Genomic DNA, 24,904 nt, shown 5'->3' on the forward strand with positions numbered 1-24,904 from the left:
CCAACTTGTCCAAATCACATTGGAGCCTCTTTGCATCCTCTTCTTAGCTCACATTCCCCCTAGCTTTGTGTCATCTGCAAACTTGGAAATGCTACATTTAGTTCCCTCACCCAAGTCATTAATATATATCGTGAATAGTTGGGGCCCAAGCACTGATCCTTGCAGTACCCCACTAGTCACTGCCTGCCACCCGGAAAAAGACCCGTTTATTCCTACTCTCTGTTTCCTGTCTGTCAACCAATTCTCAATCCATGCCAGTATATTACCCCCAATTCCATGTGCTCTAATCTTGCACACTAACCTCTTATGTGGGACCTTATCAAAAGCCTTCTGAAAATTCAAATACACCACATCCACTGGTTCTCCCTTATCTATTCTACTTGTTACATCCTCAAAAAACTCCAGTTATTTGTTAAGCATGATTTCCATTTCGTAAACCCTTGCTGACTTTGTCCAATCTCTTTTATGCTTTCCAGCTGTTTTGCTATCACATCCTTTATAATAGATTGTAGCATTTTCCCCACTACAGATGTAAGGCTAACTGGTCTGTAATTCCCTGTTTTTTCTCTCCCTCCTTTTTTAAATAGTGGGGTTACATTTGCCACCCTTCAATCTGTAGGAACTGCTCCAGAGTCTATAGAATTTTGGAAGATGACCACCAATGCATCCATTATTTCCAGGGCCACTTCCTTTAGTACTCTGGGATGTAGATTATCAGGCCCTGGGGATTTGTCAGCCTTTAACCCCATTAATTTCCTTAGCACTTTTTTTTACTAATACTGATTTCCTTCAGTTCCTCCATCTCATTAGACCCTTGGTTCCCTAACATTTCTGGGAGGTTATTTGTGTCCTCCTTTGTGAAGACAGAACCAAAGTATGTGTTTAATTGTTCTGCCATTTCTTTGTTCCCCATTATAATTTCCCCCCTTTCTGACTGTAAGGGACCTACATTTGTCTTCACTAATCTTTTTCTCTTCACAGATTTCTAGAAGATTTTACAGTCAGTTATTATGTTCTCCGCAAGTTTACTCTCATACTCTATTTTCCCCCACATAATCAACCTCTTTGTCCTCCTTTACTGAATTCTAAACTGCTCCCAATCCTCTGACTTGCTGCTTTTTCTGGATTTTTCCTCTTTGTTTCTAATACTATCCCTAATTTCTTTTGTAAGCCACGGTTGAACCACCTTTCCGGTTTTATTTTTGCGCCAGATAGGAATGAATAATTGTTGCAATTCAGACACACGTTCTTTAAATATTATCCATTGCCTATCCACCGTCAACCCTTTTAGTAAAGTTCCCCAATCTACCAGAGCCAACTCGTGCCTCATACCTTCGTAGTTTCCTTTATTTAGATTCAGGACCCTAGTTTCGGATTCAACTACTTCACTCTCCATCTTAATGAAGAATTCTATCATGTTATGGCTGCTCCCCCCCGAGGGACCCCGCACAAGAAGATTGTTAATTAATCCTTTCTCATTACACAATACCCAGTCTAGAATAACCTGTTCTCTAGTTGGTTCCTCAATGTATTGGTCTAAAAAAAAGTCACCTACACACTCCAGGAAATCTTCCTCCACAGTATTATTGCTAATTTGGTTTTATCAATCTATATGTAGATTAAAGTCACCCATGATTACAGTTGTACCCTTATTGCATGCATCTCTAATTTCCTGTTTAATGCCATCCCTTACATCTCCACTACAGTTTGGGGGCCTATAGACAACGCCCACCAATGTTTTCTGCTCTTGGTGTTTCTTAGCTCCACCCATACAGATTCCACATCATGATTTTCCGAGCCAATATCGTTCCTCACTACTGCATTGATTTCCTCCTTTACTAACAACGCTACCCCACCTCCTTTCCCTTTTTGCCTGTCCTTCCTAAATATTGAATACCCTTGGATGTTCAGTTCCCATCCTTGGTCACCCTGCAGCCATGTCTCTGTAATCGCAACTATATCATAACTGTTTATATCTATTAGTGCTGTTAATTCATCTACCTTATTGCAAATGCTCTGCGCATTAAGAAACAATGCCTTTCAACTTGTCTTTTTAACATTGTTAGTCAAATTAGCTTTATTTTGCACTATGGTCTCATTTGTTTCTCGCCCTTGTTTTCTCTGCCTTCCACTTTTGCTTCTTACCTTTCTGTCTTTCATTTCTATCCTTGTTTCCCCCTCCTCTGTCTCCCTGCTCAGATTCCCATCCCCCTGCCATTCTAGTTTAAACCCTCCCCGACAGTACTGGCAAATACCACCCCCCCCCCAAGGAAATTGGTCCTGGTCCTGCCCAAATGCAACACGTCCAGCTTGTACTGGTCCCACCTTCCCCAGAACCGGTCCCAATGTCCCAGGATTCTGAATCCCTTCCCCCTACACCATTTCTCCAGCCACATAGTCATCTAATATATCCTGCTATTTCTGCTCTCACTAGCATGTGGCACTGGTAGTAATCCTAAGATTACTACCTTTGAGGTCTTACTTTTTAATTTACGTCTTAACTCCCTATATTCAGCTTGTAGGACTTCTCCCTTTTTTTACCTATGTCGTTGGTACCGATATGTACCACGACAACTGGCTGGTTGCCCTCCCCCCTCAGAATGCCCTGCAGCTGCTCAGAGACATCCTTGACCTGAGCACCAGGGAGGCAACATACCATCCAGGAGTCTCTTTTGCGGGTGCAGAAATGCCTGTCTGTTCCCCTTATGATTGAATCCACTATCACTATAGTCCTGCCACTCTTCTTCCTCCCCTCCTGTGCAGCAGAGCCACCCATGGTGCCATGAATTCGGCTCTTGCTGCTTTCCCCTGAGCCATCTGCCTCAACAATATCCAAAGCGGTATATCTGTTAGAGAGCAGGATGGCCACAAGGGACTCCTGCACTACCTGCCTTCCTCTACTCTTCCTGGTGGCCACCTATTCCCTTTCTGCCTTTGCAGCATTTGTCTGCAGTGTGACCACCTTGCTAAACGTGCTATCCGTGACAATCTCAGCATCGTGGATACTCCACAGTGAATCCACCCACAGCTCCAGCTCTGTAATGCAGGTAGCCAGTAGCTGCAGATGGATACACTTCCTGTACACATGACTTCCCACATAGCGCAGGAGGAGCATATCACGGGTGCGAGCTCTCTTGCCATGACTTACCTTTACTTAGTTACTCCCTTTAATTAAAAAATACTAATTACGCTGGGGGCCTTGTTCTACTCCAAACACTACCCACTACAATCTAAAGTCCTTACCTTTACTTTTGAAGTTAACGGACTGCAGTCGTATAAACAGTAGAAAAAGTAGAAAAACTCACCTGAACCTACTTACCAATCAGCTGCTTCCTTGTGCCCCGCTTCCCCTAGTCAGTAAAATCCCTCACACACAACTCACAGCCTCACTGTGTCCAAACAGCACTATTCTAATCAGTAATTATTCATAAATTACACTAATTAAAACAAAACCTTAGTAGTACTAACCTTATCATTTACAAGGTTGAGGGTTTAAAAAAAAAACTTTATCCCCCCTGATTTTTAAGCTATATACAGGTAATAACAGCTGTTACTTACCAATGAATCAGCTTACAAGTCTCCCGTGATGCCACTTGTAGTTTTTTTTCCTCTTTTGAAACTCAGCGCGTGCCAACACAGCGAGAGAGCCCACCGACTGCCGCTGCTCCGGTCCAAGGTAGGTAAGGGCTTCGAGCCCTGCTCTTTATTTCCTCAGGTCCGGATCCGCCTCCTCCCAGGTCCACCGCCGACTGCTGCTATTCTGGTCCAAGCTGCCGCTGCTCCGGTCCAAGCATAAGGTTAGCTTAAGAACCTGCAGATTTATCTTTCAGATTGGGGAGGAGGGTGTGAAAAATCCAATTCCCTGTACTACACCTAACTATCATCTGGAGATCATTCATTCCTTCAGGAGTTTGAAAATACTTTGCGCAATATATTGGAAAAACTACCAAATGGCCAATATTTTCAAAACCTTTGAGTACCTTCACCACTTGAAGATGTGCATTTGTTTTATTCCTTTTTTCTTGCTGATTTTCTCTCTCCTGTCCTTTTGAAGGAGTTGACTCTGTGCTGGATTCCAGGTAATTGGCAGCCTCTGTGACCTCACTCCAGTAAACATATTCATGTACGAGTCTAGACGGTTACTGCTGGCTGGCTGTTCTATATTGGAGGGGATCACAGCAAAGCTAGATTCTGTCGTTACCCAACTGCACAAACACAAACCTCCAATCGTTATAGTGAACTTGAGCATAGTCTGTGGCAGATTTATCTTTCCCAGAAACAAGAGTGCTGAAACCAATTGTAGCATCTCAAATATTGCCTTGGCTGACCTCAGCCAACTCAACAACAACTGGGAATGACACCTGGGAACAATATCATCTGTAGGAGTCAGCTATTCACCGGATAAATTTATTAAATCATTGGAGAGCCTGGAGCTGTGTATCTAAAGAGATTCCAAAGATATTTAATGTAGCAATGAGATTTTCCTTTGAGCTTTATAGATATCTTGAAATGTTGTGACAAGTGAGGAATCTTAAATAGTTTTTGTGATATTGTAATAGTTTACTCTTGGCTCTTATTCTATTCCCTTCATTAGACGTAATGGCAACCCTCAAACCCAATTCCTGGCCATTCACTTCATTTTTGTTGGCCTAGTGCCAACGTTCTCTACTTGCATTCCAGAGGCGCCATTTTCCATTTCAAAACTGCAGTCAACACTGCTCTCCCGAGAAAATCCATCCTCAACTCCTGCACTCTTTCCAAGTCCCACCCCATTTCCAAACACCCACTTCCTCACTAAAGTGGGGGGGCCTCATGAATTTATTAAAATCAGGGTCCTATGACACAATGAGGACCCCAATGCATTTCTAACGCCAAATGGCAAAAGTCTCGTCCAATGCCCAACCAGTAAAACCTAGCATGATTGGTCTATCAGAGACATTGAAACAGTATTTAAAGGGGCATGTAGTTGGATCAGAGGTTCTTAAATTCCATTTGCATATGGTTCCAGCTTCCAGATTGCTTCTTTCTCACTTTTTCTGCCTTATTACTTTCAGTAAGCTTTACCTTCTTATAACGGGCATTATTATTGTTAATTGTATGTTAATTAATTGTTTAACTCTATTCAGGCGGATTCACTTGTGCGCCTATATGTAGGAGCAGATTGAAACTGTGGTTGTTGGGTTTGGAGGTGCATGTTTGTTTGTTTTTTATTTGTTCATGGGATGTGGGCATTGCTGGCTATGCCAGCATTTATTGCCAACCTCTAATTGCCCTTGCGAAGGTGGTGGTGAGTTGCCTTCTTGAACCGCTGCAGTCCTTGGGGTGTAGGTACACCTACAGTGCTGTTAGGAAGGGAGTTCTTGGATTTTGACCCAGCGACAGTGAAGGAATGGCGATATAGTTCCAAGTCAGGATGGTGTGTGACTTGGAGGGGATCTTGCAGGTGGTGGTGTTCCCATGCATCTGCTGCCCTTGTCCTTCTAGGTGGTAGAGGTTGTGGGTTTGGAAGATGCTGTTGAAGGAGCTTTGGTGAGTTGCTGCAGTGCATCTTGTAGATGGTACACACTGCTGCCACTGTGCGTTGGTGGTGAAGGGAGTGAATGTTGAAGGTGACTTGTGCCTTGTAGATGGTGGACAGGCATTGGGGAGTCAGGAGGTGAGTTACTCACTGCAGAATTTCTAGCCTCTGACCTGCTCTTGTAGCCACAGTATTTATGTGGCTGGTCCAGTTCAGTTTCTGGTCAATGGTAACCTACAGGATGTTAATAGTGGGGAATTCAGCAATGGTAATGCCATTGAACATCAAGGAGTGATGGTTAGATTCTCCCTTGGTTGAGATGGTCACTGCCTGGCACTTGTGTGGCGCGAAAGTTACTTGCCACTTATCAGCCCAAGCCTGGATGTTGTCCAGGTCTTGCTGCATGTCAACATGGGCCGCTTCAGTATCTGAGGAGTTAGAATGGTGCTGAACATTGTGCAATCCTCAGCGAATATCCTCATTCAGACCTTATGATGGAGGGAAGGTCATTGTGAAGCAGCTGAAGATAGTTGGGCCCTGGACACTACCCTGAGGAACTCCTGCAGTGATGTCTTGGGACTGAGATGATTGACTTCCAACAACCACACAGTGGTGCAGTGGTTAGCACCGCAGCCTCACAGCTCCAGTGACCTGGGTTCAGTTCTGGGTACTGCCTGTGTGGAGTTTGCAGGTTCTCCCTGTGACTGTGTGGGTTTCTGTTGGGTGCTCTGGTTTCCTCCCACAGCCAAAGATTTGCAGATTGATAGGTAAATTGATCATTGTAAAATTGCCCCTAGTGTAGGTAGGAGAATTCAGGTAACGTGGGGATGTGGTAGGGAATATGGGATTAATGTAGCATTAGTATAAATGGGTGGTTGATGGTCAGCACAGACTCAGTGGGCTGAAGGACCTGTTTCAGTGCTGTATCTCTCTGTGCCTATGTCTAACCACAACCATCTTTCTTTGTGCTCGGTATGACTCCAACCTGTGGACGGTTATCCCCCTGATTCCCATTGACTCCAGTTTTGCCATGGCTCCTTGATGCCATAAGCAGTCAAATGCTGCCTTGATGTCACCTCACCTCTAGAGTTCAGCTCTTTTATCCATGTTTGGACCAAAGCTGTAATGAGGTCAGGAGCTGAGTAGCCCTGGTGGAACCCAGACTGAGCAGGTTATTGCTGAGCAAGTGCTGCTTGACAGCACCATTGATGACCCCTTCCATCACTTTGCTGATCAACAGTCGACTGATAGGGTGGTAATTGGCTGGGTTGGAGTTGTCCCACATTTCCGGGTAGATGCCAGTGTTGTAGTCGTACTGGAACATCTTAGCTAGGGGCATGGCTAGTTCTGGAACACAGGTCTTCAGTACTATTGTCGGAATGTTGTCAGGGCCCATAGCCTTTGCAGTATCCAGTGCCTTCAGCTGTTTCTTGATATCACGTGGAGTGAATCGGATTGGCTGAAGACTGGCATCTGTGATGCGAGGGATCTCAGGATGAGGCCGAGATGGATCATCCACTTCTGATTGAAGATGGATGCAAATGCTTCAGCTTTATTTTTTGCACTGATGTGCTGGGCTCCCCCATCATTGAGGATGGGGATATTTGTGCAGTCTCCTCCTCGTGTCAGTTTTTTAACTGTTCACCACCATTCGCGACTGGATGTGGCAGGACCGTAGAGCTTAGATCCATTGGTTGTGGGATTGCTCAGCCCTGTCTATCGCATGCTGCTTACGCTGTTTGGCATGCAGGTAGTCCTGTGTTGTAGCTTCACCAGGCTGCCACCTCATTTTGAGGTATGCCTGGTGCTGCTCCTGGCATTCCCTCCTGCACTTTCATTGAACCAGGGTTGGTCCCCCAGCTTGATCGTAATGATAGAGTGGGGGATATGCTGGGCCATGAGGTTACAGATTGTGATTGAATATAATTCTGCTGCTGCTGATGGCCCACAGCGCCTCATGGATATCCAATTTTGAGTTGCTAGATCTGTTGGAAATCTATCCCATTTAGCACGGTGATAGTGCCACACAACACGATAGAGGGTATCCTCAATGTGAAGACGGGACTTTGTCTCCTCAAGGACTGTGCGGTGTTCACTCCAACCAATACAGGCATGGACAGGTGCGTCTGTGAGGACAAGGTCAAGTTGGTTCCCTCACCACCTGCCACAGACTCAGTCTAGCAGCTCTGTCCTTTAGGACCCAACCAGTAGTGGTGCTACCAAGCCACTCTTGGTGATGGACATTGAGGTTCCCCACCCAGAGTACATTCTGTGCCCTTGCTACCCTTAGTGCTTCTTCCAATTGGTGTTCAACATAAGAACATAAGAAATAGGAGCAGGAGTAGACCATTCAGCCCTTTGAGCCCGCTCCGCCATTCAATCATGGCTGATCATCTACTTCAACACCATTTTCCTGCACTATCCCCGTAACCCTTGATGTTTTTAATATGTAGAAATCTATCGATCTGAGTCTTGAACATACACAATGATGGAGCCTCCACAGCCCTCTGGGGTAGAGAATTCCAAAGATTCAGCACCGTCTGAGTGAAGAAATTCCTCCTCATCTCAGTCCTAAATGGCCTCTCCCTTGTTATGAGACTGTATCATTTGGTTCTAGACTCCCCAGCCAGGGGTAACATCCTTCCTGTATCAACCCTGTTGAGCGCTGTAAGAATTTTGTATGTTTAAATGCGATCACCTCTCATTCTTCTAAATTCCAGAGAATAAATGTCCAGTCTATTTAATCTTTCCTCATAGGACAATCCCTCCATCCCAGTAATTAGTTTGGTGAGCCTTCGTTGCACTCTCTCGATGGCAAGTATATCTTTCCTTAGGTAAGGAGACCAAAACTGGACACAATACTCCAGGTGCAGTCTCACCAAGGCTCTATATAATTGCAGAAAGATATCTTTACTCCTGTACTCAAATCCCCTTGTAATAAAGGCCAAGATACTATTTGCCATCTTAATTACTTGCTGTACCAGCATGTTAGCTTTCAGTGACTCATGAACAAGGACACCCAATCCCTTTGAAGTTCAACACTTCCCAGCCTCTCACCATTTAAGAAATACTCTGTATTTCTGTTTTTACTATCAAAGTGGATAACCTCACATTTCTCCACATTGTATTCCATCTGCCAAATTTCTGCCTACTAGCTTAGCCTCTCCAAATCCCACTGGTGTCTTTGCAACTTTCTCATGGAAAAGAACTGATCAACCGAGGTGGGGGGTGGGGTGGCTGGTGGTAGGTGGTAATCAGCAGGAGGGTTGGGACAGGACATACCCAGGGATGGTGATGGTGGTGTCAGGGACATTGTCTGTAAGGTATGATTCTGTGAGTATGACTATGTCAGGCTGTTGCTTGACTAGTCTGTGGGACAGCTCTCATAATTTTGGCACAAGCCCCCAGATGTTAGTAAGGAAGACTTTGTAGGGTCGTTAGGGCTGAGTTTGTCGTTTTTATTTCCAGCGCCTAGCTCAGTGCCGGGTTTTGTAGTGGTTTGATACAACTGAGTGGCTTGCTAAGCCATTTAAGAATCAACCACATTGCTATGGGTCTGGAGTTCTGGAGTCACATGTAGGCCAGACCATATAAGGATGGCAGACTTCCTTCCCTAAAGGAAGGATGTGTTTTTATAACAATCAACAATGGTCACCATTAGATGAGCTTTTAATTCCAGCTTTATTAACTGAATTCAAAATTCACCATCTGCCCTAGTGGGATTCGAACCCATGTCCCCAGAACATTAGCCTAGGCCTCTTGATTTCTAGTCCAGTGACATAATCGCTATGCCACCACCACCCCTGTAATGTGTAGCTCTGTTAATGAAAGTTTATAGAATGTGTAAAGATTAGGCTCCAGTTTTATCCTTCACCACCTGGCTATCTGGAATAGAACAATTATTATCAGTTTTATTTGGATGGAGGAACAGTTGGAGGAAGAGGCATATCAGCATCAGCAATCAGCACCAGCAGCAACTGCATCTAACAGAAGATGAGGGAGGCTGCATGCAGGAGGCCATACCCAGCACACAGAGTATACAGGCCAAGTATCCACTTCCTTGGATCTATCTAGACACGAATGCCTCAGGAGACAGTACTTTTCCAGGAACTTCTCCTGCAGGAGGACCAGCTGCTTGCTGGGCCAAAGGGTCTTGCTTTGCCAGTGGCTGTTAACATCACTACAGTCCTTAATTTCTTTGTCATGAGCTCCTTCCAGTTTGCTAGTGGGGACATTAGCTGCATTTCCCCGTCTACAGCATTAAGCCAGGGCTAACCAGTACACCACCTTCCCCATTGACCTCCTCAGTCAATATGAGAGCTCAGCGATTTGCAGCAGTGGCTGTTTTCCCTCACAGCCAGTGTGTCATTGACTGCACACACATTGTCATCAGGGCACCAGAACACTAGCCATCAGCATTCATCAATAGAAAAATTACCACTCCATTAATATCCGAGTAGTGTCTGATCACAGAAACAGGATCATGCAGGTTTGTGTAAGCTACCCAGGTAGCTGACACGATGCATTTATCTTGTGACAGTCTACCAACCCCTACTATTTGATCCTGCCAGGAGTGTGGCATGATGGCAACTGGGGTACAAAAGATATCTCCTCCACATATGGCTCATCACACCACTCCGCAACCTCATCATGCTTGAGCAACACAGGTATAATCAAAGCCAGGGGACCATCAGCAACATTATTGTCCACATTATAGGGATGCTGAAGCAGAGGTTCAGATGTCTTCACTGGTCTAGGGATCCCTACACTATGCCCCACGAGGAGTCTTCTGCAGCACAGTGGAGCATTCCCTTCAATCCATCATTGTTAGCCGTGCCTACAGCAGTCTAGATCCCACGCTCTGTAATTTCATCCCTAAACCATCCTGCCTCCATCCTCTCTCCTCCTTTATGACCTTATTTAAACCCTACCTCTTTGACCGTGCTTTTAGTCACCCCTTCTAATATCTCCTTCTTTGCCTCAGTATCAGTTTTCGTCTGATTATGCTGTCGTCTTGGATATTTTCCTATGTTAAAGGTGCTCTATAAATACAAGTTGTTAATTAAAAGAGCAATAGAACTAGGAGCAGGAGTAGGTTATTCAGGCCCTCAAGCCTGCTCTGCCATTCTATAAAACCATGGCTGATCTGTTTGTCGACTCAACTCCACTTTCCTGCCTACCCCCAATACCCTTTAACTCCCAAAATACATCTGAAATAAAAACAAGAAATGCTGGAATCACTCAGCAGGTCTGGCAGCATCTGTGGAACGAGAAGCAGAGTTAACGTTTCTGGTCAGTGACCCGAAACGTTAACTCTGCTTCTCTTTCCACAGATGCTGCCAGACCTGCTGAGTGATTCCAGCATTTCTTGTTTTTATTTCAGATTTCCAGCATCCGCAGTATTTTGCTTTTATTCCCTTTAACTCCCATGTTTGTCAAGAATCTGTCTACCTCTGCCTTAAAAACACTCAATGACCCTGCCTCCACCACTCTCTGGGTAGGAGAGTTCCACAGACTCACAAACCCTCGGTGAAAAAGAAAAATTCTACTCATCTCAGTCTTAAATGGGAGCACGTATTGAAAAACAGATTTTTTTTTTTGTTTGTCAAACGTTGGACAAAGATGCATTAAATTCTCACGGAAAAGCGATTTTGCTTCGAAAAATATTATTCTACTAACTATGCATTCCTACTCCATAAAAAAATTAAACCAGGAGTTGGCACATTACATCTTATATTCTGGAGGGCTAAAATAGACAACTTTAAAAAAAAAACTGACTGTTCCTTACAAGTTTAAATTCTGTATTAAAAAATGGAACAAGTTTTGTTTTAGCGGTTTGTTTAATAACATTACTGCCGTAAAAAAGTGAAAGGATGAGATATGCTCTCCTTCGCTTGACAGGTACGTACGCACATGCACATTGACGCTCTGTGACACAAGCTCCTTGCTACAAAAAGGAAAACATGCGCCGATTGGCCGCGGTCGATAAACTCCGCCCAGCGTCTGCCTCTCTCATTGGCTGCCCCGAGCCCCGCGGTGTATTGCCGAGTGTCGGTCCAGCCGCGTCACGTGCCCGTTGACTGCACCCAATCGGAATTCGAGCTGTCACGAAAATCGGCCGGCTTTGTGGGCGGGGACCCCACGTGCGTCGAGAAAAAAGATGACGCGGGCTTCTGGCCTTTGATTTGCCGTCCGGGAACGACCCGCCCCCTTCGCCCATTTCGATTGGTTGGCGTTTCCTCCTCCCCCTTCTCGGTGGCTGCAGTGCCTTGTCAGTTAAAAGGTAGGTGAGCCAGCGGGGCGGGGCTAGGTGGCGAGGCGGGATCTCGCGCTGGCGTTCGCTCTGAATTTGAGTCAGAGCGCGAGCGGGTTGAAAGCCAGAGGGAGCGCGAGCAGGCGCTGAGGGAGGGGGAAAGTTATGTGACTGGCTTGGAAAAATATAAAAAGTGTATTATGTCTGTGCAAAAAGGGACAGAAAATGCAGAGAGGGGAATGAAAGCCACTTATTATTGGATATGATCCCCGTTTATATCCCTCTTTCCTGTTTTTAAAGAGAAAATTAATTATATATTTTTCCTGAGGGGGGGACAACCTCCATTTCCATTACAAACATGGCGGCGTGCAGCAGCCGCCGGGTCGGCTTCTTCACCCTGTCCGCCTTCAGCGCTTGCTGCTTCTTCCTGAGCCTTTCCTCGCCTTGCGAGGCGGCCGCCGAGGAGGGCGACACCGTCATCATCGGCCTGAGGCTGGAGGACACGGACGACGTGACGGGCATGGAAGGCGGCGTGCTGCGGGTCAGCGAGCGGACACGGGTCCGGCTGCGGCTGTACGGGCAGCGCATCGACAACAGCACCTGGAGCCGCATCGGCTTCACCGAGCACCGGCGCACGGCCGCCGACGCCGGCTTCGACCCGTGCGGGGTGCGCACCTCGGACATCGTGGTGCTGCCGGGCGTCGCGGTGAGCCGCCGGAGCACCGGCGTGATCGAGATGGAGGTGAAGCCGCTGCGCAAAACCGAGAAGAGCAAAGCCTACTACCTGTGCACGGCCGCCAAGGCGCCGGAGCCGGGCTCGGCGGGCCAAGCCGACTGGCTTTACCACGACACCGAGGACACCATGGTTGTGGTGGTGGAGGAGAGGAAGTTCCTGATGCCCTTCTGGCTGCAGGTCATCTTCATTTCGGTCCTGCTCTGCCTCTCGGGCATGTTCAGCGGCTTGAACCTGGGGCTGATGGCGCTGGACCCCATGGAGCTGCGCATCGTGCAAAACTGCGGCACCGAGAAGGAGAAGAACTATGCCAAGCGCATTGAGCCGGTCCGCCGACAGGGCAACTACCTGCTCTGCTCCCTGCTGCTGGGCAACGTGCTGGTCAACACCACCTTGACAATCCTGCTGGACGACATCGCCGGCTCCGGGGTGGTGGCCGTTGCGGTGTCCACCATCGGCATCGTGATCTTCGGCGAGATTGTGCCGCAGGCCATCTGCTCCCGCCACGGGTTGGCCGTGGGCGCCACCACCATCGTGCTGACCAAGTTTTTCATGCTGCTGACCTTCCCGGCCTCTTACCCAGTCAGTCGGCTCTTGGATGTCATCCTGGGCCAGGAGATTGGCACCGTGTACAACCGCGAGAAGCTGCTGGAGATGCTGCGGGTCACCGACCCCTACAACGACCTGGTGAAGGAAGAGTTGAATATTATCCAGGGTGCCCTTGAGCTCAGGACTAAAACGGTGGAAGACGTGATGACCCCTCTGAGGGATTGTTTCATGATCACTTGCGATGCGATCTTGGATTTTACCACCATGTCTGAGATAATGGAGAGCGGGTACACTAGGATTCCCGTCTATGAAGGCGAGCGGTCAAACATCGTTGATCTGCTGTTCGTGAAGGACTTGGCATTTGTGGACCCTGACGACTGCACGCCTCTGAAAACCATCACCAAATTTTACAACCACCCCTTGCATTTTGTTTTTAACGACACGAAGCTGGATGCAATGCTGGAGGAGTTTAAAAAAGGTGGGATAATACAGATCATTTTTTCCCCTTGCTGCTCTCGTCATTCATTTTGTTTGTACGTTTCTTTTCGAATGACTTTATGTTGCGAACCTATACTAGTTATTCTATGTAACCAAACGCCAGATTCTTGCACGTCTTAAAACAGTTATAGTATAATGGTTCATTTGCATATTTATGCAAGTATGTTACCTGTAAATGTTTTGTGGACACTCCCATTTTCTCCTGATGTACAGCTAAAAGCTGTCACCCGATTCATAAGGTTGCTTACTCCTGCTATAGTATTTTTTTCCCCATGAACGAAGGTTATGTTTCGACAGTGGCAGAAATGTAAAAAGGGTTGAGGATAATTCCTGCAGAATGGTGGTGTTTTTCCCAGGAAGAAAGCTAGGTTATGGAATTTTTGTCAACCCCACTAGTTGATATCGTTACAGCTAGATTTTCTTGGGTGCTCGGCACCACAGTTCATATTAAGTAAACTGTTTTTAAATCTGAGGGTTGTCAGAAATGTATGGCTGTATGACATTTATTAACCCATTGGTTGTCGAATTGCATACAAGAATGTAGGGACTCAACTAGAGACTGCAATCTGACATGTCACTAGTTTGCCAACATTTTAGGAACAGTCTACTTTTAAAGTTCAATACATGTGGATATAAGTATAATGTAGTGAGAATATGGTGTCAGTTTTGTCCCACTTCATTGGTTCAGTTATGGTCTTGCTACAACTTTTTGCCAAGCTTACTAAACTTTGTTTCGCAAATGTATTTAAAATTGCATTTGTTCGTTTTCAAAATTGTAATCTGTAACAAAAATATTTGTGAATGATGGATGTGTCGAGCAGGATTTATTTTCTTGCTGGTTGTAATCCATGTGCTATGTGGAAAAGTGCATGTGTCCAAGGCAAATTACATTTAAATTCCAATCCCAGTAGCACACTGAACATGTCAGGATACTTAGTCCTTTTGGACAGGAGTGACTGAAATTTCCAAAATATAATTTCCAAAATTTTGTTGCCGATTGCCATTGCATTGAGGCTTATATCTATCATGTCTCTTAATGAGAATTGGAGATACGTTAGGCCTGTGTTTAGTGATGTGAGCAGGGGAATGAGTTGGTGCAGCAGTAAAAGAGAACAGAATTTGAAATCTGTGTCTCCCTTCCTTGCTGAAATGAATGGAGAAATTGACTTGTGTGAAAGCAGTGTAAAAATGTGCATATAGATTGTAAAGAACATGTATCCCAGGCAGCTTGTTTGTGTCCTTATGTGAGTGACACTCCTATTTGCATCCTTTATTAAGAAAATACATTGCTGTGAGTATTATACTAAAATGTACTTTTGAGAAAAAACATCAAACTTGTTAGAAGAATCAGCTACCAGTTTTATTCATGTGCCCAAAAAAATGTAGTTTTGCAACATTCTTTGACTGATATTGCATAAATGTTCGAGTGTAATTGGTGAAGTTTAACCCATTTCTTTGAAAGGACTTTAATATATTTAATCTTTTCCTACACTGCAATTCAGGTGACTTTCTTTCTGTCTTTCCATCTATATTTTTAAGGCTTCCTTTGAGTTGTCTAAAACTTTTAACTATATTATTGATCAGAATACTTGTAAATAGTTATGTACATTGAGGTTCTTCAGATGTGTAACATTGAATAGAATTACGCATTAATGGGGTCAGGATTTTTCCTTGCTTAAATCAAGCATGGGGCAGTGGGTGGAATTTGAGCAGCATTTGGTTTCTAGTAATGTTTTGGCTTTGGGCTGTTGGGACCTCATGTTTGCTTATTGGCTCTAGACCAATAAGGGCTAGGGAGGTTTTGTGAACAGAGCAGAGGCGGGTGAACTGTCTACTTGGGTCGATACCTCGTGCTACTGAAGCTGTGGATGGAGATTATGTTTTACCAGCTTTGACTGGCATGTGACCTATAAGTGTGTTATGTGAGGGGCTGGTTATGGCATAGCTTGGGATCTTCCTGCAGTGACGACTTGTGAGTTGAAGTAAGAAGTACTTTGGCGTGACTGACACCTATGCTTGCTTGCCCTTGGCCCAGCGAGAGCTCATTAATAGGTTGCCCATCTTATTAATTCCATAAGTTGCATAGACTGTCTGCTATTTGTATATTTATTTGCTTACTTCTGTGGTATCACTGATTTCAAAATTGTTTCTGTGCACTTGGAGTATAGTAGGGTCTTGGAAGTAATGCTGGACCTGAAGTTGGTAGGAAAACGCTGTTAATACAGTTTAGGATTTGTTGACCAGCTACTGAAAAGTAATGAACTGGCACTGATGAATCTTTTCCAGCTCATTGCAACATATTTTATGTCAGGCACTGAATTAGGGAGCAATTCTAGAAGCTTACAGTTGTGCCACATTGGACTGACAATCAAGTCTGTCTTGAGTGAGACAGGGTCTATCTTCAGATCGTCGGTTTTAATGATACTAAGACCAACGCAAACAAATGGACCGCTGGGTTGAGCACTACCTAGAACTGTACTCCAGGGAGAATGTTGTCACTGAGACTGCCCTCAATGCAGCCCAGCCTCTACCAGTCATGGATGAGCTGGACATACAGCCAACAAAGTCGGAACTCAGTGATGCCATTGATTCTCTAGCCAGCGGAAAAGCCCCTGGGAAGGACAGCATTACCCCTGAAATAATCAAGAGTGCCAAGCCTGCTATACTCTCAGCACTACATGAACTGCTATGCCTGTGCTGGGACGAGGGAGCAGTACCCCAGGACATGCGCGATGCCAATATCATCACCCTCTATAAAAACAAAGGTGACCGCGGTGGCTGCAACAACTACCGTGGAATCTCCCTGCTCAGCATAGTGGGGAAAGACTTTGCTCGAGTTGCTCTAAACAGGCTCCAGAAGCTGGCCGAGCGCGTCAACCCTGCGGCACAGTGTGGCTTTTGCGCAGAGAGATCGACCGTTGACATGCTGTTCTCCCTTCGTCAGATACAGGAGAAATGCCGTGAACAACAGATGCCCCTCTACATTGCTTTCATTGACCTCACCAAAGCCTTTGACCTCGTCAGCAGACGTGGTCTCTTCAGACTACAAGAAAAGATTGTATGCCCGCCAAAGCTACTAAGTATCATCACCTCATTCCATGACAATATGAAAGGCACAATTCAACATGGTGTCTCCTCATCAGACCCTTTTCCTATCCTGAGTGGCGTGAAACAGGGCTGTGTTCTCGCACCCACACTTTTTGGGATTTTCTTCTCCCTGCTGCTTTCACATGCGTTCAAGTCCTCTGAAGAAGGAATTTTTCTCCACACAAGATCAGGGGGCAGGTTGTTCAACCTTGCCCGTCTTAGAGCGAAGTCCAAAGTACGGAAAGTCCTCATCAGGGAACTCCTCTTTGCTGACGATGCTGCTTTAACATCTCACACTGAAGAGTGCCTGCAGAGTCTCATCAACAGGTTTGCGGCTGCCTGCAATGAATTTGGCCTAACCATCAGCCTCAAGAAAACGAACAAGAAGTCCCCGAGACGGCCAACATCCCCAGCTTATACACACTACTGAGTCAGCGGCGCTTGAGATGGCTTGGCCATGTGAGCCGCATGGAAGATGGCAGGATCCCCAAGGACACGTTGTACAGCGAGCTCGCCACTGGTATCAGACCCACCGGCCGTCCATGTCTCCACTTTAAAGACGTCTGCAAATGCGACATGAAATCCTGTGACATTGATCACAAGTCGTGGGAGTCAGTTGCCAGCATTCGCCAGAGCTGGCGGGCAGCCATAAAGATGGGGCTATAGTGTGGTGAGTCGAAGAGACTTAGTAGTTGGCAGGAAAAAAGACAGAGGCGCAAGGGGAGAGCCAACTGTGTAACAGCCCCGACAAACAAATTTCTCTGCAGCACCTGTGGAAGAGCCTGTCACTGTAGAATTGGCCTTTATAGCCAGTCCAGGCACTGCTTCACAAACCACTGACCACCTCCAGGCGCTTTTCCATTGTCTCTCGAGATAAGGAGGCCAGAGAAGAGGTATTTATGATTTTGGGAATCTGTGAAATGGACGTTCAGCGGGACTGATAGAGCAATGATTGCTTTAGAACTTAGTCAAAAGTTTTGTGGAAAAGTCTCTTCTTAGGCAGTGATGCTCTGCATTTGTCCTACTCCAAAAGATTTTATGTTGAGCTGTGACAGTGTGCCTTCCTGCTTGGGAAGCTTCAGCTGACCTGGTTGTATTGTTGACTTTCTCCCTACTCTAAGGAATTGGGAGATTTATTTATTTTATTAAAATCTTGGAACAGCTATGCTGGGACTTTGCTACCATAGTATATAGAAAAAGGTGTTCATCTTTTATCTTGGCTTTCACCAGTATGAGATAGGCATTCAGTTCTACTAAAATGTTAGAGAGGGGGACAAAGAAGTTTCGTTGTATAGAGCATTACTCTTATACTTGGCTATTTGAAACCTATCTTTGTCAGTGCAAATGCCAGTTCTGGGATGTCATGGTTAAAGACTGAGGTAGATTTTGGGGCCTCTCGCTTGCTGGACACTGGGTGGTAGCATCACAAAAATTGCTGAGTAATAGCACCTCACTTCTGCTTTTGTTGTGGATGCAGCAATTCTCCCATGGGCCTACCGCTATGGGAGGGGCTGGAGCACCTCCTTGAGCCACTTAAAATGCTATTCAGGGTCTTGTGATGTACCTAGGACCGATTGCTATTTTCGAAGAGTATGGGGCAGTGTATGTCCTACATGCTCTATCCGGTATCGTTTGGTTGTCCAGTTGAAGATGATTCTATCACGTAAGTCTTTGTTTATTTTTGTCAGGCCAGAAGGAGCAGTAGTGCTTCATGAGGCCCCGCAGAAATACTGCAGGCCGTCACCCTGTACACCTTGCCTTGCTTTCCCTCCACCTGCCACCTCATGGCAGCCTCTTCGCTGCTTGAACAGGTGATAGGCCTGTGCACTTCACTGATTGTCTGAAAGTCAGAATCTACCCACCCATGTTTTGTAATGGAGTGGTAACATTTGTAGTCCAAGAAGTAGCCAAATTCTGATTACTCAGGAGGACTGTGGTGAGTTTGGTCACATTGTGTAATGTCATCTGCATAGAGTATAATATTGTGCTGCATTCCTTTAGGTTGCACTCTGCATATGCATGTCTGTTGCTACTTGAGGCCAGGGAGGTAATGAGCAAGGATATCTTTGCCTGATTAGAAGGAGACTGGTGGAGGCATATCCATTAGTTTTCACTGAAGCAGAAGAATCAAAGATGGATTTAGATTTTTTTTCCGAAAATATACTTTATTCATAAAATTTGCAAAAATACATTACAAAATAGTTCAAAACCGTTCAAATTTCACATTTCGGAAAGTACAATAGAGAGCAGATTTCTTTGATACAGAAACATGAAGTGCCTCACAATTCTTGCCATTCCACTTTAAATGCAAAGTACATTGGCATTAGATAGCAAAAACAACATTTTGGTGCATACAGCCCGAGGGGTTTTACACAGGTTCCAAACCCTCTGTGTACTATGGCAGGAGGACCTTGCACAATGGCCTTTCCCCATTGAGCCTTTGCGGTGGCTGTGCCAAGCTTTAGTGCGTCCCTCCGCATCTAGTCCTGGACCTTGGAATGTGCCAGTCTGCAAAACTTGGCTGTGGACAATTCTTTGCTCTTGAAGACCAGCAAGTTTCGGGCAGACCAAAGTGCGTCCTTCACTGTGTTGATGTGTATCTCAGTGTGCGTCCCTGGGAGCAGCACGTGGAGCACAGAGTCGTGTGTTACAGAGCTGCTCGGGATGAACCTTGACATTGGCCACTGCATCTCTTTCCACACCTGCTTTGCAAAGGCACATCCCAGAAGGAGGTGGGCAACAGTCTGTTCCCCACCACAGCCACCTTGAGGGCAGTGTGCGGAGGCAGTGAGATTCTGGGCGTGCAGGAAGGATCTAACGGGAAGGGCCCTTCTCACCACCAGCCAAGCTGCATCTTGGTGCTTGTTTGAAAGTTCTGGTGATGAGACTTTCTGCCAAATGACTTTGACAGTCTGCTCGGGGAACTATCCGACAGGATCCACCATCTCCTTTACCTGTAGGACCTTGACATTCCGTGCAGACCACTGCCTGATGGATTGGTGGTCAAAGGTGTTTGTCTGCACAAACTTTTCCACGAAGGATAGGTGGTACGGCACGGTCCAACTGGATGGAGTGTTCCACAGCAATGTGCCAGACCCATCCTTCGCAACACCGGGGACAGATAGAACCTCAGCATGTAGTGACACTTGGTGTTTGCATATTGGGGCTTTACGCACAGCTTCAGGCAGCCACACACGAAGGCGGACATCAGGATGACGTTGTGTCCCTCCCTACCTGGTCATTTTGCATCTCCTAGATAAAGTGGAAAATGGCTCGGGTGACCGCCGTGGTGCAGGAATGGGTATGGGCCAGACCTGCGCCACATACAGCAACAACGTGAACACCTCGCACCTGATGACCAGGTTCTTGCCTGCAATGGAGAGAGAACGCTGCTCTCACATGCTCAGTTTATGGTGCATCATGGCTACTCACTTCTTCCAGGTTTTTGCACACACCCCGGCCCTTCCGAACTATATCCACGGTAGAGCATGGCTACCCGACCCGAAGCCGACGGGACCCGATGGCATGTGTCTGGTTCGGTTCGGGTCGCTTTTCTGGGTCTGGCATTCGGGTTCAGGTCCGGGTCTGGTCGGGCTGGGTCAGACACAGTGACAGCCAGGACGTCAAGGCAGGAAACACTCCACACTAGTCTGCAGTGAGCGATTCCATTGAAGGTAGAGCACAATCGCTTTAATATAATCAACTTTATTCCGGTGGTCGGGTTGGGTGTGGGAAAAAATGAAAGGACTCTGGTTGGGTCGGGCTTGGGCCGGATGTGGTTCTGTCGGGCTCGGGTCGGGTTTCATTTGCAGAATCGAGCATGCCTTTAATCCCCAGCACCTTCAGGTAGTCTGACCTGACGGTGAAGGGGACATAGGATCAGTCGGCCCATTTCCCAAAGAACATGGCCTCGCTCTTGCCGCGATTTGCTTTGGCTCCGGAGGCCAGTTTGAACTGGTCGCAGATACTCATCAGTCTGCGAATGGACAGCAGATCCAAGCAGAAGACGGCGACATCATCCATGTACAGGGAGGCTTTGACCTGAGTGCCTCCGCTGCCTGGGATTGTTACTCCTCTTATGCCCGCATCCTTCCTAATGGACTCCGCAAACAGACAAGACGGGAGAGAGAGGACATCCCTGTCTGACACTAGATTTGATCGGGGAACTTTGATTCCCACCCGTTGATTGAGACTGCGCTACTGATGTTTGTGTAGAGCAGTTTGATCCAATTGCAGATTCCCTCCCCAAACCCCATTTTGGAGAACACGCCCCTCATGTACGTGTGCGATATCCTGCCAAAAGCCTTCTCCTGGTCCAAGTTGATGAGGCAGGTGTCCACCCCCGTCCCGTACGTAGGCGATTGTATCCCTGAGTGGCACGAGACTATCGGAGATCTTACTGCCGGGTGCAGCACAGGTCTGGTCAGGGTGAATCACCAACTGCAGTGCAGACTTGACCTGACTGGCGATGAGTTTGGACAGAATCTTTGTAGTCTACATTAAGCAGTGAGATGGGCTGCCAATTTCTGATTTCTGCCCTCTTCCCCCTTCCGCTTGTAGATGAGGGTGATGATGCCTTTCCTCATGGATTCTGACATGCTTTGACTCTGATTTTTTAAATTTTTATTTCCAAAATATACTTTATTCATAAAAATCTGTTTTTTTTAAAAAAAAATACATTACAAAACAGTTCCAAACAGCACCAAGTCAAACAATACAAAGAGTGGAAAGGAGATCAGTTTCCTTCAATACAGGAGTGAGTTGCCGCACAACCCTTCCATTTCGTTTTTCATGCCATGTACATTTTACAGCAAACAAATATTTTCCGGATACAGTTCGAGGGGTTTTCCATGGATCCAGCCCCTCAGTTCAGCTTGGTGGGGGGACCTTACAAAGTGGTCTTTCCCCATTGAGCCTTTGCTGCGGCTGCCCCAAGCTTTAGTGCGTCCCTCAGCATGTAGTCCTGGACCTTGGAATGTGCCAGTCTGCAACATTCGGTCGTGGGCAACTCTTTGCGCTGGAAGACCAGCAAGTTTCGGGCAGACCAAAGGGCGTCTTTCACCGAATTGATAGTCCTCCAGCAGCAGTTGATGTTTATCTCTGTGTGCGTCCCTGGGCACAGCCCGTAGAGCACAGACTCCTATGTTACAGAGCTGCTTGGGATGAATCTCGACAAAAACCACTGCTTCTCTTTCCACACCTGCTTTGCAAAGTCACATTCCAGAAGGAGGTGGGCAACCGTCTCTTTGATTTTGATGCATTGTATGGTTCTCACCCTTGAAATGAAAGGGCTAGGATTTATATCACACCGTTGTCCACCCCAGCATGCCCCAAAGCACTTTAGGGTCAATGAAGTACTGAAGTGTTGTAATGTTGGAAAGACTGGTGCCAATTTGTACATAGCAAGGTCCCACAGATAGCAATGAGATAAATGACCAGATAAATTTTTTTTGTGATATTGGTTGAGGAATAAAATATCGGCCAGGATCTGGGAGAACTCTCTTGCTCTTCTTTGCTTAGTGCCATGGGATTATTTGCATCCATCAGAGAGGCAAAGACGGTCACTTGCTTTAACATCTTGTTGAAAATTTGGCACCCTGACAGTGCAGCGTGCCCTCAGTGCTGTAGTGAAGTATCAGCCTAGATTATGTGCTCACGTTCTCTGGATTGGTACTTGAGCCTGCTGACTCAGAGGCGGGAGGGCGACTCACCGATCCAAGGCTCACACCTAAAGTTGAATTGCTTGAGCAGGAGAAGTAAGAATTCTATCTGGTCCAATTCTTTCAGTGTCCAGGGTTTAGTATTTGAATATGTTCGTTGCAGTGGTACACTATAAGTAGTTGTCTGATAATGACTTCTGAAATCTGTCCCTTGTATTAAGGGAACTACTGAATCCAGTTTGCAACACCCAAGATTTTGGTTAGGATTTTTGTAGCTGCTACTAGGCAGGGATTTTGTTCTGTAAGATGTTGATACTTTAAATTCTGACCCTCTTTATTGTCCCCTATTGTAATTGTCCTGACTAGATATAATATAGTGTTCTTATTGCTTCTTTGGGAGCTACATAGCTTCTTTATACCAGTTATGTTGGAAAATCTAACAGGAACAAGGAAAGGCCATTCAGTCAAATGAAGTTTATTCCCTTTTAGTACATTAAATGTTGCAGCCTGACATCTAACTGCACTTTGAATATTCCTAATGTCTTTGTCTATATTATCTTGCATGACAAATTATTCCTGACATTTTATCACCCTTTGAATTAAGTTCCTTCCACTAGCCATTCTAAATTAACTGTCCATTTATTAAAATTTATGTTGTCTTGTCCTATTTTGAAAGTATATTCTAGGGTAGCCTTATTGTACCAGTTAATATTTTATATACCTCTTTGAAGTTCCCTCTCAACTTTCTTGAACTTGTGCTTCGCTGCCTTCACTTGTAGTTCATCTGCTTTGCACTTGATGTCATTTTTGTTGTTTCTGTGCACTGCTTTTTTTTATAATGTCATAAGAATCAAATAAAGTACTCTGAGTATGGTCTCATGGTGCATTATAAAGCAAGTGGAAATGTTTTTTGATACTGATTTTGGAAGACATTTAAATGATTGTGGTACAAAAATTGTACATTCCTTCCAGTTGAATTTTTTTTTAACATTTTCTACCCTGCTTTCTTCCATCTTCCACAGGTGTTTTAGTCACGTGACCCAGGTAATGAGCATTGACAGAATAGTTGATTATAAGGAGTGGGAAACACAGACAAGCCTGATTCTGTGTTTACCGGATATCCATACATGCACCTGCCAATAGCAGTCATTTGATGTAGATAAGGAGTTTGATGACTCGTTTTCACCCCCGCTCCCCCATGGCAGACCCAGGATGCTAAAGCCAGTTTTAGTATTCCTATTGCCATCCTGGCTCAAGTCAGACAGGGAATCAAACTGCAGAGCATCTCTGCCTATTAAGTTCAGCATCGCATTGATGCAGTTGTCCATTGAGCCTTTGAGATAGCATCTAATAGAAAAGTTTTAGATTGGTATTAGAGTTCATATCTAGTTTAGATGAAGGGCTTGCTGTAAGTCCTAGACAGAATGAGTTTGGGTAGATCACGGTAGTTTGTCTGTGTTGCAGATTTAGAATTTCCCACTAGTATGAGAACTGGACAAATTCACTTTGCTGATGAGGCAAATTATTGATCATGAAGGAATAGCTTTTCCCTGCATCTGGCCTGTGCTTCAGCAGGCCACCAAAATACTTGATTCAGATGTAAATGCCGTTTAGCTGCACCTATCCCTCATCTTTACATTTGAGTAAATTAATCATAAGAACCATCTCTGACAAAATATATTTAGTTGCGAGTGAAATGGCCAGCCACAGTTGATTGACAGTACTGCATCCTTTCTGTTGTAAAGGAGAGGAGAAATGCAAGGTAAAGATTGGTAATGTTACTAAAATTTGTTGGATCAGTTCCAAAATTTGGCATCCCTAAAATCAAATTGCTGAAATAATGGTAGAGTTTTGAAACAAGGAGCCTCGTTAGTGGTTAGTAATAAGTTGCTGGTAGATGGAATTTGATGAACTTGATAATTGAAGATGCAGTGAGTAGAGACAGTTGCATGTAGGCTAAAGTAGAAATCCTAAACATTACAAATGCAAGTGAAAAACTAAGAATGTAGAGGACTAGGTGTGAGTGGGTTATGTTTGTTCCTTAAAAGGGGAATTGTACAGTAGTTCAAATTATAGCTTAAAAAATGAACCTGTTGGCTAGCTCCCATAGTCAATATTTTGAGCAGTGCCACTGTAGTTGTCAGGTATTTATTTTCAATAAAATATACTTCAGTTATGAACATACGAATTAAGAGCTGGAGTAGGCCATTCGGTCCCTCGAGCCTACTCTGCCATTTGATAAGATCATGGCTGATCTGATTGTGGCCTCAACTCTACTTTCCTGTCTACCTGCAGTTACCTTTGATTCCCTTGTCAATTAAGAATCTATCTAACTCAGGCGAAAAAATATTCAGCCTCCATTGCTCTGAGGAAGAGAATTCCACATCCTAATGACCCTCAGAGAAAATTTCTCCTCGTCTCTGTCTTAAATGAGAGACCCCTTATTTTTAAACTATGTCCCCTAGTTTTATTTGCCTCCATAAGGGGAAACATCCTTTCAGCATCCAGTTGGTATGCTGGTGAAATTTGTTAAATATATGGACCATATTTGAGAATGTAACTGAATGTGGAGAAATGGCAAGTTTTGTGATTGTTGCAAAGTGGTG

General features: G+C 45.4%; 1 protein-coding gene across 6 annotated transcripts in view; it reads left to right on the forward strand.

Annotated features, from left to right (window-relative positions):
* The first annotated feature begins 11,892 nt into the window (after positions 1-11,892).
* The window catches only part of LOC137380760 (metal transporter CNNM2-like), a 263,880-nt gene continuing 250,868 nt past the window's right edge, over positions 11,893-24,904 (forward strand). For all 6 annotated transcript variants that reach the window (XM_068053075.1, XM_068053076.1, XM_068053077.1 and 3 more), the window contains exon 1: positions 11,893-13,531. In XM_068053075.1, coding sequence (XP_067909176.1) covers positions 12,130-13,531 — 1,402 coding nt within the window. In that variant the 5' untranslated portion in view covers positions 11,893-12,129. The remainder of the gene's footprint in view (positions 13,532-24,904) is intronic.

The sequence above is a fragment of the Heterodontus francisci genome, chromosome 20 (genome assembly GCF_036365525.1).
Source record: "Heterodontus francisci isolate sHetFra1 chromosome 20, sHetFra1.hap1, whole genome shotgun sequence".
Lineage (NCBI taxonomy): Eukaryota > Metazoa > Chordata > Chondrichthyes > Heterodontiformes > Heterodontidae > Heterodontus > Heterodontus francisci.